The 15,688-nt window shown below is 43.8% G+C and overlaps 1 protein-coding gene across 1 annotated transcript in view; it reads right to left on the bottom strand.

Annotated features, from left to right (window-relative positions):
• The window catches only part of HEPH (hephaestin), a 75,285-nt gene that overhangs the window by 45,465 nt on the left and 14,132 nt on the right, over positions 1-15,688 (bottom strand). Inside the window, exons 7-10 of the mRNA XM_056859730.1 lie at positions 10,150-10,318; positions 3,849-3,988; positions 998-1,129; positions 157-368 (exon numbers count right to left, since the gene is read on the bottom strand). Coding sequence (XP_056715708.1) covers positions 157-368; positions 998-1,129; positions 3,849-3,988; positions 10,150-10,318 — 653 coding nt within the window. The remainder of the gene's footprint in view (positions 1-156; positions 369-997; positions 1,130-3,848; positions 3,989-10,149; positions 10,319-15,688) is intronic.

Below are 15,688 nucleotides of genomic sequence, written 5' to 3' on the forward strand. Positions count from 1 at the left end.
CGAGGAGGAGTTGAGGAGACATTGATGCTGGGCTGTGGTTCTCAAGGGCAGCCAAATGCCGCCTCTAATCAAAGCCTTGCCTCAGCAAAGGGCCTCTTGTATCCTCTTGCTCCTGCTGAGACAATGTTCCGGCCTTAGCAGGCTGAGAGGCCGTACCTGCTTGTTCTGTTCACTGAGGGTTCCAGGCCGACAGACCAGTAAGGGCCCCACTAAGCCAGAGTTGGCGTCTCTGGCGGGATCCACCGCAGAGGAGTAAATCCGAGTCAGGCATGGGGGGCCTGTGGCCGTGGGCCCGACATGCTGGGGGACTGTCCAGCGGTACATAAAGCTCCCCAGAGGTTTCACGGTAGCTCCATTCCGGGAGAAGCCTTTTGAAATGCAAACAGAGATTGTGTGGCTTAGGCCCATATTCTAAAGACTGAACAAGCCATTCTGAGAAAAGGCAGCAGAAAAACTAATGTAATAATTATGTACTTTTGTCAGTCTTCAACACAGTCAGTCACTTTCACTGGGTGTCCTTGAGTTCTAAAGCATAAGCCTCTATCTATCATGTTTCCCCTTCACTGTTTCAACTAAAAAGAACATACAAAAACATTCAGCCATTGACCTCAGTCATTCCCCTTCTCTGAGCTTTTTTGCTGGATCTCTGAGGTCTTCTTTGTACACAGTATTTCCAATATTGACTCACATATCTGACAAAGGGAGCCTTGATTCTCAAAAGCTCAGACCCCGAAAATCTTGTTGGTATCTATGGTGCTACTAGACTTAAATCTAGCTTTTCTACTGCAGACTAACAGGGCTATGCTCCTGAAAATGTTGATACATAAAGGTATTGTGATACATGACTTCTTATTTTCATCCCTTTTCCTAGTAACTGAAGATAATTTCTAGTTTTTCATCCCAAGTATTCCTCTTGCACAGATCTACTTAGAGAGGGAGAATCATTTTTATGTGGCTGGGATTTTCATGACTAATCTTTCAATAAGAATACACCAACCATCATGATAGGGGGTTCCCTCCCACTCCTTTCCATAAAATACACCGTGGGGCTGGATACTGAAGGGCCAGGAGGCTTTGTTTGTAAAGGTGACCTGGATGGTATCTCCCACTTCGGCTTTGATGACAGGTCCTGGAGGGAGAGAGAAAATGAGAAGGGGGGGATATGGTTTGGTACCCGAAATTACGAAGGAAAGGCTGTTCAAGCCAAGGACACTCAATGGTCTTTTACGCATGGGTATTTTTATTCACATTCACCCCCAGACTGACTCGGTTCTTCCTTGGAGTTATGCATGAGTTTTCAATCCCTTAGAGATGACCTCACACCCAGCCCTTGCAATGTCCGGGTCTTCCCAATTGTTAAAACCCGATTCTTCAATCTCCCCTGAGATCAGCCCAGGTCAAATCATCCTCATCTCCATGCATAAAGCCAAATCACGGGACCGGGGAGCTGGGGGGGGGGCGCTTTTCTCACAGTAAGCACTACAGCCAATTACAAAGCAGCATTTCAAGGGGCAGGGACTCAAATGCTTCCTGATTTTTGTCCACCACCTAGAGTTCTTTCTGAGCAGAGATTTGCCACATAAAAATGAATTTTAAAACAACAGTTGGGTTCCCCCCGTTTCTTTTAAAGAGCTCCATTTTATGAAATGGTTTTTAAAACGGCACTTGGGTTTCCACTAGGGGGAGAGGGGAACTGGATGTTTTTCTCACAGTGAGCACTACAGCCAATTACAAAGCAGCATTTTCTAGGGGAGGGGACTCAGAAGCTTCCAGATTTGAACTGGTGATTTTGCTGGTGCATAGTATTTTTTGGATTCATAACAGAAAAGTGTGGGTCGAATGAGCATCGAACCCCAGGTAAAACTCCCATGTGTAAAAGACCAATGACTCCTAGATGGCTCAGAGATAAAAGGCTAAGAATAAAAGGCATCAAAGATTTGGGCTGTGTAGCTACTTTCCAAGTCTCTCCTCCTTTCCTTGGGTTGCAAAGGCTGGAATGCAAGAGGGGTCATGGAATAAAATTATAATTTAAAAAGAACAAAAATGAGAGAGGGAGAGCGAGAGGGGCTCCATTGCTCACTTAGGCTGATTATGCATGCTCACTTTACCCTTCTTTATTCCCCGTTTCAGCCAGGATCAAAGCAACCTGGGTTGGGGAAAACTGTATGCGTTGGCTTGAATGATCAGGGAATAAACTGTGTGCAAATCAGGGGCATGAATACAGGAAAGCAGTCTCCCAAGTTCAAATCAAGTTCCACCCCTTTAATTGCTGGTCTGTGATTGGCTCACCTCCTGAGAGAACATTTCCTTCCCCCCAGACCCAACTGCCGCATAAAAAAAGCATTTTAAGAACAGAAAACAAAAAATGGAGCCATTTGAAAGAAGGGGGGGGCGAAATCCAAGCCTTATTTTAAAAAATCCTTTCTTTCTCTCAGAAAGAGCTCCCAGGAAGCAGGAAGCAATTGAATCCCTGCCTCTTCGTGATTGGCTGTGAGAGATGCCAATCTTCGCTGCTTCCCCTGTATGGCTATCAGCAAACAGAACAGAAGAGGGGTTTGGAAAGGGGGCAGGGAAAGCTCAATGCGAGGCAAGTGTTATGTACGCTCTTTGGATCTGGTTTCAGCTAGGAAAGACCGTTTGACTCCGGCAAGAAGAGGAATGGGAAAAGCCGAGTTCCTTTAAGGTTGAAACGGGGTTGAGCCGAAAAGGAATGAGGTAACGTGCATTTCCAAAAACTGGATCCTGGCTGAAACAGGGAATGAAGGAGGCTAAACCTGCCATGCATAAGTGACCTTAAGCGCCCTACACAAAAAGTGTACTTTACTAATCTGGTGCAGGGGACAAATGGAAATAAAAAATCTTGGGGGTTGCAGTGGGACAAAACCTCTTTATTAACCATTTCCCTTTGACAGTCAAAGGCAGAACAGCAGCAAAGACAGCAGGGAGAAAAATATAGGAAAATTAAGAAAACACAACTTTGCCATTTGCATTGCTTGTTTAGGTGTTCCATTCAATTCAATCCCGCTATAAATAGCCTCAGCGCCATCAGAGAACAACTAATTTGCAATCTTCAAAAGGTGTGTGTGTGTGGGGGAGATGCCCTTGAAATGCTACAGGGCAATTGTTCTCCTTAAGGTTGAGAAGTAAATGGAATACAGAGGTGTAGAAGATTGAAAGCCAAATGCTACACTTTCCCCTACTTCTCAGGGTCACTTGACCCCAGGTTTGGGTTAAGGTTTGTGAAGGCAAGATTCTAGCTCACTGCATGTGGAAGTATGAACAAAGGCCTCCTGGCTTTCTTTCTTTTTTCTCTTTCTTGCTCTCGGTTTCTTCCTCTCTCTTCCTTTCTTTCTCTTTCTCTCTTCCTTTCTTCCTACCTACCTAACTGTGTGTGTAAAGTGTCGTCAAGTCGCAGCCGACTTATGGTGACCACTTTTTGGGGGTTTTCATTGCAAGAGACGAACCAGATAATAAATATGTGCACGTGAAAATCCAAATTAACTGCCACAATTCTATTTATTATGTCCATGCCTGCTATTAATGGTGCTTTTGGAAACATTATTTTTCTGGTTCTCGTAGGTTATCCGGGCTGTGTAACCGTGGTCTTGGTATTTACTTACCTGACGTTTCGCCCGCAGCTGTGGCCGGCATCTTCAGAGGAGTAACATTGAAGGACAGTGTTTCTCTGAAGTGTTACTCAGTGTTACTCCTCTGAAGATGCCGGCCACAGCTGCGGGTGAAACGTCAGGAAAGAAAATACCAAGACCACGGTTACACAGCCCGGATAACCTACAAGAACCAATGAACTCTGACCGTGAAAGCCTTCAACAATTATTTTGCTGCATTACCAAGTATGCCAAGGTGTTTCTCTTCTTCTGGCCGTTCTTTCTCCACCCGAAAAGTCCCATCTGTGTATTCCACGTATCTGGCCTTCCAGTATGTCCCCCCAATTCGAGTGGAACTCTTTTTAAAGAACAGCTCTGAGAAGCTAAACACAAATAATAACAAGCCTTATAATTCACGAACAGCTTTTTGCAACAGCTGAATTTTAAATTTGGTGCTATTTAACAAAAGTGGTTTATGCTAATGGAAGTCCAGCTGTGTCAAAGCCCAAAGCCTTTTTCATCCTGAAGTGTGTCATATATCTTGAAAAACAATAGTCTTTGGGCAGAGGATAGCTGATTCTGAAACTTACACTTCTTCTCTTCAATATTTTCAAAATCGTTAGAAAAGAGGAGACCTACAGCCAGTTGACTGAGCACATCAAGATTTAGAATTTGATATTAGAACCCAAAATGTTGACACTCGTCAGTATTTTCATTTGATCTGTAACTCTTGTACAGAGAATCATACCTGAAAGATTTAGGGTAGGGGTTGCTCCTTTTCCCCTCCCCCTTGTGGAATATGATTTCCTCATCAAAGCATCTGAAGAAGTGAGGTCTAACACGTGAAATCTCATGCTGGAATAAATGTCATTCGTGTCCAAGGTGCTACTGGATTTCTGTTTTATTTGACTCTGACTCAGCAACTTGCAGAAGAGCATATTAGGTAGTAGAAGAGCTTGAGCTACCTGGTGATACTTAGTGGTGGCAGGTGTGGATATGTTACTAAGGGCTGCCTGTGCGGTGGGGGGAAGCCACTTCTGCCTTCTCCCTCTTTCTCCTCTGCCTTTGGAGGTCAGTTTAGACAGCTGTAGCAATTCCGGTGGAGGACAAAGGGCTCAAAAAACCTCACGCCATAATGTTACAAGATTTGTCTATCACATTTTTACTCTGCCCTTCCTCTCAGGAGCTACAGAGCACATACACATATTATCCTTTTTTCCATGTTATCCTCACAATGAATTGCATCCAAGGGTTCAAACAGCCCATTCCTGAGAATTGGGCCAAAGGTTCTTTGGAGGCGGCGTGACCTCGCCGCCAGAATAAGTGTGTGTAATCACGCCAGGAATGGCGGTGCTGAGCCTGCTTTTTAGTAGGCGCAGCCTCGCTGTTTTCAACGGAGCGCGAAACGGCTTTTTTCGTTTCCCCGGCGTGTGCAAATTGGCTTAGGAAGAGGCGCCGACTCCGCACGCCGTGTTTTCAGGAATGGGCTGTGAAAGAACTTGCAGATGTAATTTCTGAGCCTCTGTCCATTATTTTTGAGAATTCTTGGAGAACAGGTGAGGTGCCAGAAGATTGGAAGCAGGCAAATGTTGTCCCCATCTTCAAGAAGGAGAAAAAGGAGGATCTGGGTAACTACCGACCAATCATCTTGATGTCTATACTGGGAAAGGTTTTTGAACAAATCATCAAACAGTCAGTCCATAAGCATTTTAAAAGGATGGATCTAAGAGACAGCATGGGTTTCTGAAGAACAAGTCATGTCAGACTAATCTTATGTCCTTTTTTGAAAAAGTTACTATCTTGCTGGATCTGTGGAATGCTGTAGACATTCAGTATCTAGATTTCAGTAAGGCTTTTGATAAGGTTCCACATAATATTCTTATTGACAAATTGGAAAAATGTGATTTAGATCCAGTTACTGGGGGTTACTGCACTTGTATTCCCAGCAATGTATTAAGAGTTTGAAAATGTTATAAAAAATACTGTTCGCACTTTCTATGTATTCCCACCGATGTATTAAGAGTTTGAAAACGTTATAAAAAATACTGTTCGCACTTTGTTTGGCCCCTTTAGCTGTGAAGACGTCTTCCAACCAATTTATAAGCCGTGGTATCCAAAAACCCTTTTTAAGCGATGTTTTTTACAACATTTTCAAACTCTTAATACATCGCTGGGAATACAAAGTGCGGTAACCCCCACTGTTAGGTAGATCTGTAACTGGTTGACAGATCATACCCAAAGAATGTTTGTTAATGGTTCCTCATCCACTTGGAAAGGAGTGACTAGTGGAGTACCTCAGGGATCTGTCCTCGGCCCTGTGTTGTTCAATATCTTTATAAATTATTTGGATGAAGGAGTAGAGGGAATGCTTATTAAATTTGCAGATGATACTAAATTGGGAGAAGCAGCAAATATGGTAGAAGACAAAGCCAGGATATAGGATGATCTTGACAGGCTGGAGAATTGGGCTAAAACTAGTAAAATGCATTTCAACAGAGATAAATGTACAGTTCTGCATTTAGGTAGGAAAAATCAAATGCATAATTATAGGATGGGGGAGACTTGTTTTAGCAGTAGTGTGTGTGAAAAGGATCTTGGGGTCTTAGTAGACCAAAAACTGAACATGAGTCAGCAGTGGGATGTAGTAGCTAAAAAGGCAAATGCGATCTTGGGCTGTATCAACAGAAGTATAGCGTCCAGATCACGTGAAGTGATGGTATCGCTTTACTCTGCTCTGGTTAGACCTCACCTTGAGTATTGTGTTCAGTTTTGGGCACTGCAATTTAAGAAGGATGTAGACAAGCTGGAACATGTCCAAAGGAGGGCAACGGAGATGGTGAGAGGTCTGGAGATCAAGTCCTATGAGGAAAGGTTGAAGGAGCTGGGTATGTTTAGCCTGAAGAGGAGAAGGCTGAGAGGGGACATGATAACCATCTTCAAGTACTTGAAGGGCTGTCATATAGAGGAGGGTGTTGAGTTGTTTTCTGTTGCCCCAGAAGGTCGGACCAGAACCAATGGGTTGAAATTAAATCAAAAGAGTTTCCATCTAGACATTAGGAAGAATTTTCTAACAGTTAGAGCGGTTCATCAGTGGAATAGGCTATCTCGGGAGGTGCTAAGCTTCCCTGGAGGTTTTTAAGCAGAGGCTAGATGGCCATCTGTCAGCAATGCTGATTCTATGACTTTAGGCAGATCATGAGAGGGAGGGCATCTTGGCCATCTTCTGGGCATGGAGTAGGGGTCACTGAGGGTGTTGGGGGAAGGTAGTTGTGAATTTCCTGCATTGTGCAGGGGGTTGGACTAGATGACCCTGGTGATCCCTTTCAACGCTATGATTCTATGACCTTATTCATATGCATGTAGATCCAGCCTCTAATAACTGCCTTGTTGGATGAGGCCAAGGCCCATGTAGGGTGGAAGCCAGCCTAATCTCTGTCCCTTGTACCTGGCGTTAAGAGGTAAACTGACTCTGTAGATGAAGGTGATATTGAGCCAATGCCTGGATGCTACCGACAGACCTGTCCTCTGTCTAATCTATTTTCCATGCTGCCTCTTGCAGAATGCACAGCATGTTGTAAATCCTAGAAATCAATTATGCATTTAATGAAGAAATACTTGAACTCCCCTCACACACACACACCAATAATTTTAATTGGGCTTCACTGAATTCTTGTGTTATGAGAAAGGAAGAAGGTTGTTTCTTGATATTATAGAAGCTCAGTTGGCCCATGCAAGTGACTTGGCCAAATCTGCAAATCACCTCTGCCACCCTGTGTCTGGTCCAGGGATTTGCTTTTAAAGAGCACAGGTCATCTCCTTGGCCCTTTCTGCAATGCCGACCTTGCCGTTTACTGAAAGCGGCTTTGAAAAAACCGCAGCATAAAATGCCTTGCTCACTTGCGCAAGTCATCGGGGAAACCCCACAGCTGGGTTACCGCATTATGTATTGTTGTGATTGAGTAATCTCATTCAGACACACAAGCTACACGCATACCCAAAGAAGCCGCTTGTCAGCAGCCCCCAAACCGCCCCCCCCCCTTTAGCATCAAGCAAGCAGGCATGCACACAAACATTCAAAAGGCTGGAATGTTTCCTCTCACATAAGGGAACAGCCTCACTCCCCCCTTCCCTCCCCTCCTTTAAGTTTCATTTCTCCTTGTAAGGGAACAATAGAGGTCTATTGACTAGATGTAGCAATGCTCACACAGACGGGTAGAAACTATGACGTTGCAGTGACAAGCTACATCGAATGTTATTGGAATGTCAAATGTCTATAAAACCTCTTGCATTGTCCCTCCCCCTGTGTGACAAGACTGCAGAGCTCATTAGCCTGTGTCTTGGCTCACCCGGTTCTGACTCCTTGGCCAACAAAGCAAGCCGTGAAGCTCACACCAGCCTCCTTGTCCTCATTACGCCATTGGACTCAATGGGGGGACACATCAGTATTCCCAGCGATGTATTAAGAGTTTGAAAACGTTATAAAAAGCATCACTTTAAAAGGGTTTTTGGATACCACAGCTAAAAAATGGTTGGAAGAAGTCTTCACAGCTAAAGGGGCCAAACAAAGTGCGAACAGTATTTTTTATAACATTTTCAAACTTTTAATACATCGCTGGAAATACACAGAAAGTACAAACAGTATTTTTTTATGTTTTCACACTCTTAATACATCCCTGGGAATACATAATGCGGTAACCTCCATTATTCACCTCTAGCATAGCCATGCAGTATTCCTTCTCCTGGGTCGTGTCCCTGATGGGTTGACCCTCCCCCCTGCATGACATCAGGTTAATTCCCCCCCCCCCCTTGATCCTCGTTGCTTGCTCCTCTGCTCTTTTTCATGCAAATCACGCCAATTTCTCAAGGCTCCCTTTCCTTCCTCAAGGACTCGTGTCCCGATTTGTGTTTCTCCCTCCCCCCTTTTTTAAAGGGCAAAAATATCGATACGTCAATATGTTGCTGCATCAACAAATGAAAGGACATGTATTATTGTTGTTGGGGAACGCGAAAGTGGGACATTCTGCTGTAGCGCTGAATATAAACTCCAGAAAACAATACTCAAAAATCATTACCACTAGGACATTAGAGCATATTACAGAAGGAAGGGTGGGAAAGTGAGTCTCTCCTTTCTTCATGCTTGTAGAACACATCACTATCTCTTCCTTGCAATCTGCCCCTTCTCATTGACTGAAAAAGAAGGAGACTAGCAGTAAGGGGAGGGAGGAGAAGGAGGCTGTGCTGTGCTGGGCGTGGAGGGGAGGGAACAGTGGGCAGGATCGGGAAAGTCGCATTTGTAATTTTGCATATGGCTACTTTGCGCCGGAGTCGGAGCAAACAAAAAAAGTTGCACCAACAGCGCTCCCTAGAAATCTGCAGCAAATCACCCCTGCTTTGAAGTCACTGCGCAGTTGCAAGATTTGCGTGAGAAATTAAAAATGAGCATCGGAGCAAGTCAGACGGGAATGCGAGGCTAATAACCATGCGAAAAGGGCCCTTGTTCCTGACTTGGGCAGAGGCTGTTGTGTGACATATGGGATTTCTATGAGAGCTGAAAATGATGAAGCGGAGCCAGCATTGCCTCTGGTGTATACACGCTTTTCTTGGGTCCCACTGTCAAGTCCGTTCAAACAGGTTTGCTCTTTTAAAAAATGTAACAGAAACCTACAAACCCCACTTAGCAGAGAGTCCAGGAAGTTTCCCTGTCAGTTACTGGGCCAGTCCGCCCTCTCTCCTTGTGGAGGCCACCCCTCCGCCCCAGATTTAAACTGGGTTCAAGCCTGTCAAATGACATAGCTCCAAATAGGAAATTATAATTCTGGGAAATTATAATTCTGTGCTTCAGTTCCCAAGACTTGGGAGGGAAAGGGAGGGAGCCCTTGCGATCAGTCCTCCTTTTCAAACTACTGTATTTTTCGCTCCATAGCACGCACCTGACCATAACACACACACCCCAGCTGGCCGTCGGGGCGGGGAAAGCCGGCTCACGCTGGAACGACGCGAGCCAGCTTTGTGCGTCCCGCCCGCCTCCCAGCTGGGAGGCGGGCGGGGAAAGCCGGCTCGCTGTTCCAGCGTGCCCAGCCACCTCTGTGCACCGGGGCGCACAGAGCCGGCTGGGCGTGCTGGAACGGGGCGCACAGAGCCGGCTCGCGTCGTTCCAGCACGCCCAGCCGGCTCTGCGTGCACGTTCGCTCCATAACATGCACAGACATTTCCCCTCACTTTTGAGGAGGAAAAAAGTACATGTTATGGAGCGAAAAATACGGTACTTTACATTTATTGGGTAGGTTTCCTATATACGAACTTCTTGTTTAATCAACTTGCACCACAAATGTTCTCTGGGAATAAAATGGCTTAAATCCAAAGACATCAATTTTGTTGGGCAAATGGTGCAAGGCCCAACTCTGGTGCCTTGTGAGCTTCAGGTTTACACATTTTGTTGAAAAATGCATATCCCTCCTACTAAGCCCCTTTCAATAACATGGCAAAGTGGTTCCAAACGAAGGGCCAAACGTCAGAACCCCCCTCCCCAATACCCCCTGCTTACCTGTGTGGCTCCTGCAGGCTTTCCCCCGTGCTCTGGTCTAATCCTGAGGGTCCATAATTCCACTGAACTTCCTGTGCTGCGATGTAATATGTCCGCAGTTTCCCTCTCAGGACAGGCTCTGGGTCTTGAGAGGAACAGTTTCTGACCTCATAGAGAGCCTCCATCCCTGCTGTAGAAAGGACACAGGAGACTCAGGCTCCTGCCCATGAGCTGCTCAAAGAGGGAGACCCACCAAGCTGAGCGTTGTCAGGTCGTGCGAGGGTTAAAACAACACAATCCTCGCATGACTTGACAGTTCTCAGCTTGGTGGGTCTCCCTCTTTGAGCAGCTCACAGGCAGGAGCCTAAGAAGGCTCCATATCTCTACAAGTTGCCAAGTTAGGTAAACCCCCTCTGGGGACTTAACATCCAAAACCCCGATAAACAAAGGGGTAAAACAAGGCTGCATACTGCCCCCCCCCACCTCTTTAACCTGTTTATGAATGGCCTTGCTTCTTTTCTGTGCTCCTCAGATTGCCATAGTCCAAAACTGGGATCGATTCATGTGCCATTACTGTTGTATGTGGACAATGCAGTGGTGCTTTCACTCACACAAATAGGCCTGAAACATTTACTATCTCTTTTCTTAGATTATTGTAATCTTAACAGTCTCACACTGAATTTTGAAAAATCAAAAAATATGGTCTTTGCAAAATCTTGTAGCCCCTTCAAATGGAGTATAAGAGGCAATTTGATCGAACAGGTGAAACGGTTCAAATATTTAGGAATATATTTCCATTACAGAGCCAGCTGGGTGACGAATAGGAAATTTGCAATAGACTCTGCTCATAATGGCGCACTGGCAATTACACGTTTCTACTTTACCAAAGGACACCAGTATGTTCCAGCAGCTCTTAAGGTTTTTAATGCAAAGCTAAGTTCTTAACTCCTCAATGGAATAACAGTATGGATTCATGCCTTTAACCAGGATGTTGAAAGAATGCAATCTAAATTCTTATGTAAAATTCTTGGAACACCAAAATGTATTCCTTGTGCAGCCTTGTGTTTAGAAACAAATCAAAGACTTATGGACACTGGAGTTTGGCTGGTAACAATCAAATTTTGGCTTCAGTGGCATTTCAAGGCTTATCTAAATAGTTTTATCTCTCATATGCTAACTGAATCTCAGTCATCCATATGGATAAGACATATTGAGGGGGAAAATAGATCAATAGGGATTTCTTTAGATTTCCTATATTGCCTCACAGAAAAGTCAGTGTTTGATGTGATCAGACGTAGACTTTTAGACAGAAATGCAGGAACTTAGAAGCCATGCAAGTAGTAGATGTTCCCCCTTGAGTTGGGAGCCTGGGCCAAATAGACAACATATAGATACTTGATGTGTCTAACTGCACCGCGACAGCGTAGAGCATATATGCTTGCCAGGCTAAATGCACTACCCTCCGCCTTGCTAGATGGAAGATTTAATAAAATCCCATTTGGGGACAGAGTTTGCCCCTGCGGGAATGGTGAAATTGAATCCCTTGTGCATGTCCTTTTCAATTGTTGCTTTTATGCTTGTAGCCGATCCCAATTCATTGACCTACTGTTTGTAAACAGGGAATGGCTCTCTGGTGAAATCAGGACATCCTATCTTATGACCACACAAAACCCAAAAATAATTGAATCAGTGGCAAAGTTCCTACAGTTAGCAATCTATTGGGGTCTTGTTAAGAGGCCCAATGAATCATGATTGCTGTTAGAAAGAATTCAGGTCAAGCACACAATAATAACAGAGTCAAGACTTGTTTCTTAATCAAACAAAAAGTCTTTTACTGTACTAAAATTAGGAAGGGTAACATGGAATAAAACAATTAATATCTTTCTATCTAGTTCCCTATAAGTCTTGCTAAAAGTATTAGCAGGTTTCTAAGGCTTAAATCCTTTTTGTCTGTCTCTTAGCCCAAGAAAGCTGAGAGCAGGCATCTTGCTTGTTTAAGATTGAAAAAGGCAACTGACTCACCCTGCCCCAAAGTTGACACCTTAAACAAAGAACAGGGTAATAAAAACAGTTCTGACTTCCTGACTTGGTGCACGTTTGCAATGGCAATTCTCCAGCCAATAGAATACTTACATCTGTCTCTTGCATCATCACCTTGAGACAATCTAAACTATTGAGGTAAACAAGTTAACCCTTTAACTGCCCTGACAGAAATGGAACCATATACTGTTAGTGTCCATAAACCAAAATCCATATACTGATGTTCAAAGTTATATAACAAGCATCCATCCAGAATTGTAATAATGTAATAGTTGGAACACCAGGGGGGAAAAAGGGAGGAAATTCCACTTATCCAGCAGTATGATCCTTCAGTGCCAAAATTGAAAGATGCACTTGTTCCGTGGTCAGTTGATCCTTGCTGGCCAATCCTATGTTGTTCCTTGGATGTACTGCTGCTAAGAAGCTAGCATAGAAAATGCTGCTGGAGAAAACTATGTGTTGTACATGTAATTGTACACGCATGCAATGTATACACACAGGTTGTATACACTTGAAATATGTAGAAAGTAACAAGACCCCAGTTTCATCTTGTTTCTCGTTGGTACTGTGATAGCTTCTTCATTCGGATATAAATGTAAAGTCTAACATGTTACGGTCCACCTTATGCATTCAGTATTGTATGTCACTGTAATAATTCATCATACGTTGATATGTATAAAGTGTAATACAGTTTGAAAAAGAATATTTAGAGTGATTAGTGGTTGTGTATTGAAAAATAATTTTCCTGTATAGGGATTTCCATAACCTCCAGGTGGTGGCTGGAGATCTCCCAGGATTACAACTGATCTCCAGGCGACAGAGATCAGTTCTCCTGGATGTAAAGTCAAGTCTATTGGATGCGTTTTCTTCAGATGCCCTTTCTATGAAGAAGCAAGATTTAAGCTAATTTCCCCTCTCCTTAACCTAACAAAGGACACCTCTGAGGAAGTGAGGCTGAGGAATCTCCTATGGGAAGGGTCAGCCCAGACGACGAAACAAGTAGCTAAATTCTGTGCTGCAATATACAAGATCTGTCAGACAAAGCAGGGGCTTGGCAATCTAACCTAAAATGGAAAATGTTATATTAATCTGAGGTTTTTAGCTAACAGTAATTTGTTCAATGTATTTAAGAATTATATATTACATAGTTTTAGATACTGCATCTTTTAATTCTATCTTGTAATTGATTTGAATATTTTAATGGCTTTGCCGTATTAATAAATCTGAATCTGGGTCCTTCTGGAGAAAATGGCTGCTTTGGGGGGTGGGCTCTATGGCATTATATCCCATTGAAGCTCCACCCCTCTCCAAACAGCGCCCTCCTCAGGCTCCACCCCCAAAATCTCCAGGTATTTCCCAACCTAGAGCTGGCAACCCTATAAAAGGCATTTGAGGGGGGGGGACAACAGAGATCTGTCCCCCCCCCATGCCGCAGGCCCAATCGCAGCATTTTAAAATCACCCATATTAGGCTGTAAAATGGTGGCAGCCCTAGGTCTGACCAGGGGATATCATCATGTTTATTTGTACCCTAAGGGCCAAACTAGACGCCATGTTTACATAACATTGGAGGAACATGCGCTTGGATTACTCCACTCTATTGCTCCAAAGCTGTGTAAATAGCTCCCTGCCAGGGGCTATTTCAGCTTCTCAAAATGGTAGTGCGGAGTGGTGGGGGGAGGCGGCAGGCAGGAGTCCCTCCTTCCCCCCATAACACTTTTCCAAGCAAAACATGGCTCCCTTTGATCTTTAAAACAACATTCCCTGCGGCTGGTGTGAGACTGCAAAGAACACGATTTGCGTCAGGGAAACGCAGGACCGGCCAAGGAAACATCACCTCTAGTCGAGCCCTCAGCATAACAGTTTGCTGGGCTGAGCAGCCCATCTTGTGGACACTGGTGGAACTGTGAGATCTTTTTAAGGTATTGGTGAGCTATTAATTTCAAGCTCTAAATCAGTGGATAATGATTCTCTTTGTGTTTGATCTGACTATTGCTAACATTGTATTGAGAAAGGAAATATAACCTTTTCAAAAACAATAATGGCCCCTAAAAAAGGTGATAAAAATGTAACTGCTGTGGCTCAGTGGAAGAATCTCCGCTTGGAACGCAGAAGGTCCCAGATTCAATCCCCAGTATCTCCAGTTAAAAAGAACAGGCAGTAGGTGGCATGAAAGACCCTGGCCTGAGACCCTGGAGAGCTGCTGCCAGTCTCAGTTGACAGTACCGTTCTTGATGGGGTTTGTTATTTCATTTTAGTTTTAACGGAAAATGTTTTAAACTGTTACTGTAAGCCACCTTTAACCACGAGGAAAGGCAGAGTATGAATGTTTTAATAAATAAATACATTAATGGACCAATGGCAACTTAAATTGTGTACATGTGAGAGGAAGAAGGTGGGGATAGAGTCTATGTTACTACTTATTAAAGATCTTTTGGATTAAAGAATCAAAACTATCAGAGGAAAGGAGTAATCACTCGATTAGAGAAAGAGTTTGAAAAGACTACCTGTTGAGTGCATTGATAAGAAAATGGAAGGTTGCAAATGTAGTGTAAAACTAGAACAGAAGTGTGTGATGGTAACTTTGAGTTGTTAAATGTTGAACTTGGAGAATTAGAAGAAGTTCAAAATGAAAGGCAAAAACAATTTGAAATGGAAAGCACGATGCAGTAAAATTAGCCCTGTTTAAATTAAAAAGCAAAGTTTTTTAATTTTAGTAACTGCCTAAAACCTTAGTCAGGAAATGCTGGCCCAGTTAGGAATATCTTAATGACACTACTGGAAAATGTGTGGGCAGGTCTATAGGAGAGGAAGGTTGTGGGGAATCTTTGTGAGAGGGGCAGACAGTGGAGGAATTCTTTCAGGTATCATGGTGGGGAGGACAACTGAGACAGTCAGAGGAAGAGATGGTCAGCCAGAAGAGAAAACATGAAGGGGGAAATTGAAAAGATTTTTAACTGAAGGCAAGACAAGGCTTCCCCTGAGAGTACAAGAATAGGAAATAGGCATTTAAGCCTAGGCAAGTATCACATGAGAGATGGCATTTTGTACAATACTGAATTTTAGCAGTAAACTTTGGAAAATATTGGGAAGTCAAATGTTTCTTGGAAAGGGAAAGAAAAACTGGAAAGGGAAAGAAAAATTCGGGAAATGAATGAGTGGCTGCGTCGATGGTGTCGCCAGGAAAGGTTTGGTTTTTTGGACCATGGCTTATGCTGCCTAGATGATGCTCTTCTATCGGGAGAAGGCTTGTACCCCACAAAGGTGGGGGGAAATGTGTTTGGCCAGAGCCTTGCAAGACTGATAAGGAGGGCTTTAAACTAAATCTTCCGGGGGAGCGAGACGTTAATTTAAAGCCTCATATGAGGACAATAACTGCAGATATAGATATGAAGGATTTGCAGAGGGTAGTACATAAGCAAGGAAAGACAGTTCAAAAACGCATCAATGGGAGGGAAACAATCTTGGATAAGCTGCCAAGAAGAAGGACCCGTGGTCTAAGATGTCTCTACACCAGGGAT

This window comes from Euleptes europaea, chromosome 13, assembly GCF_029931775.1.
Source record: "Euleptes europaea isolate rEulEur1 chromosome 13, rEulEur1.hap1, whole genome shotgun sequence".
Taxonomy (NCBI): Eukaryota; Metazoa; Chordata; class Lepidosauria; order Squamata; family Sphaerodactylidae; genus Euleptes; species Euleptes europaea.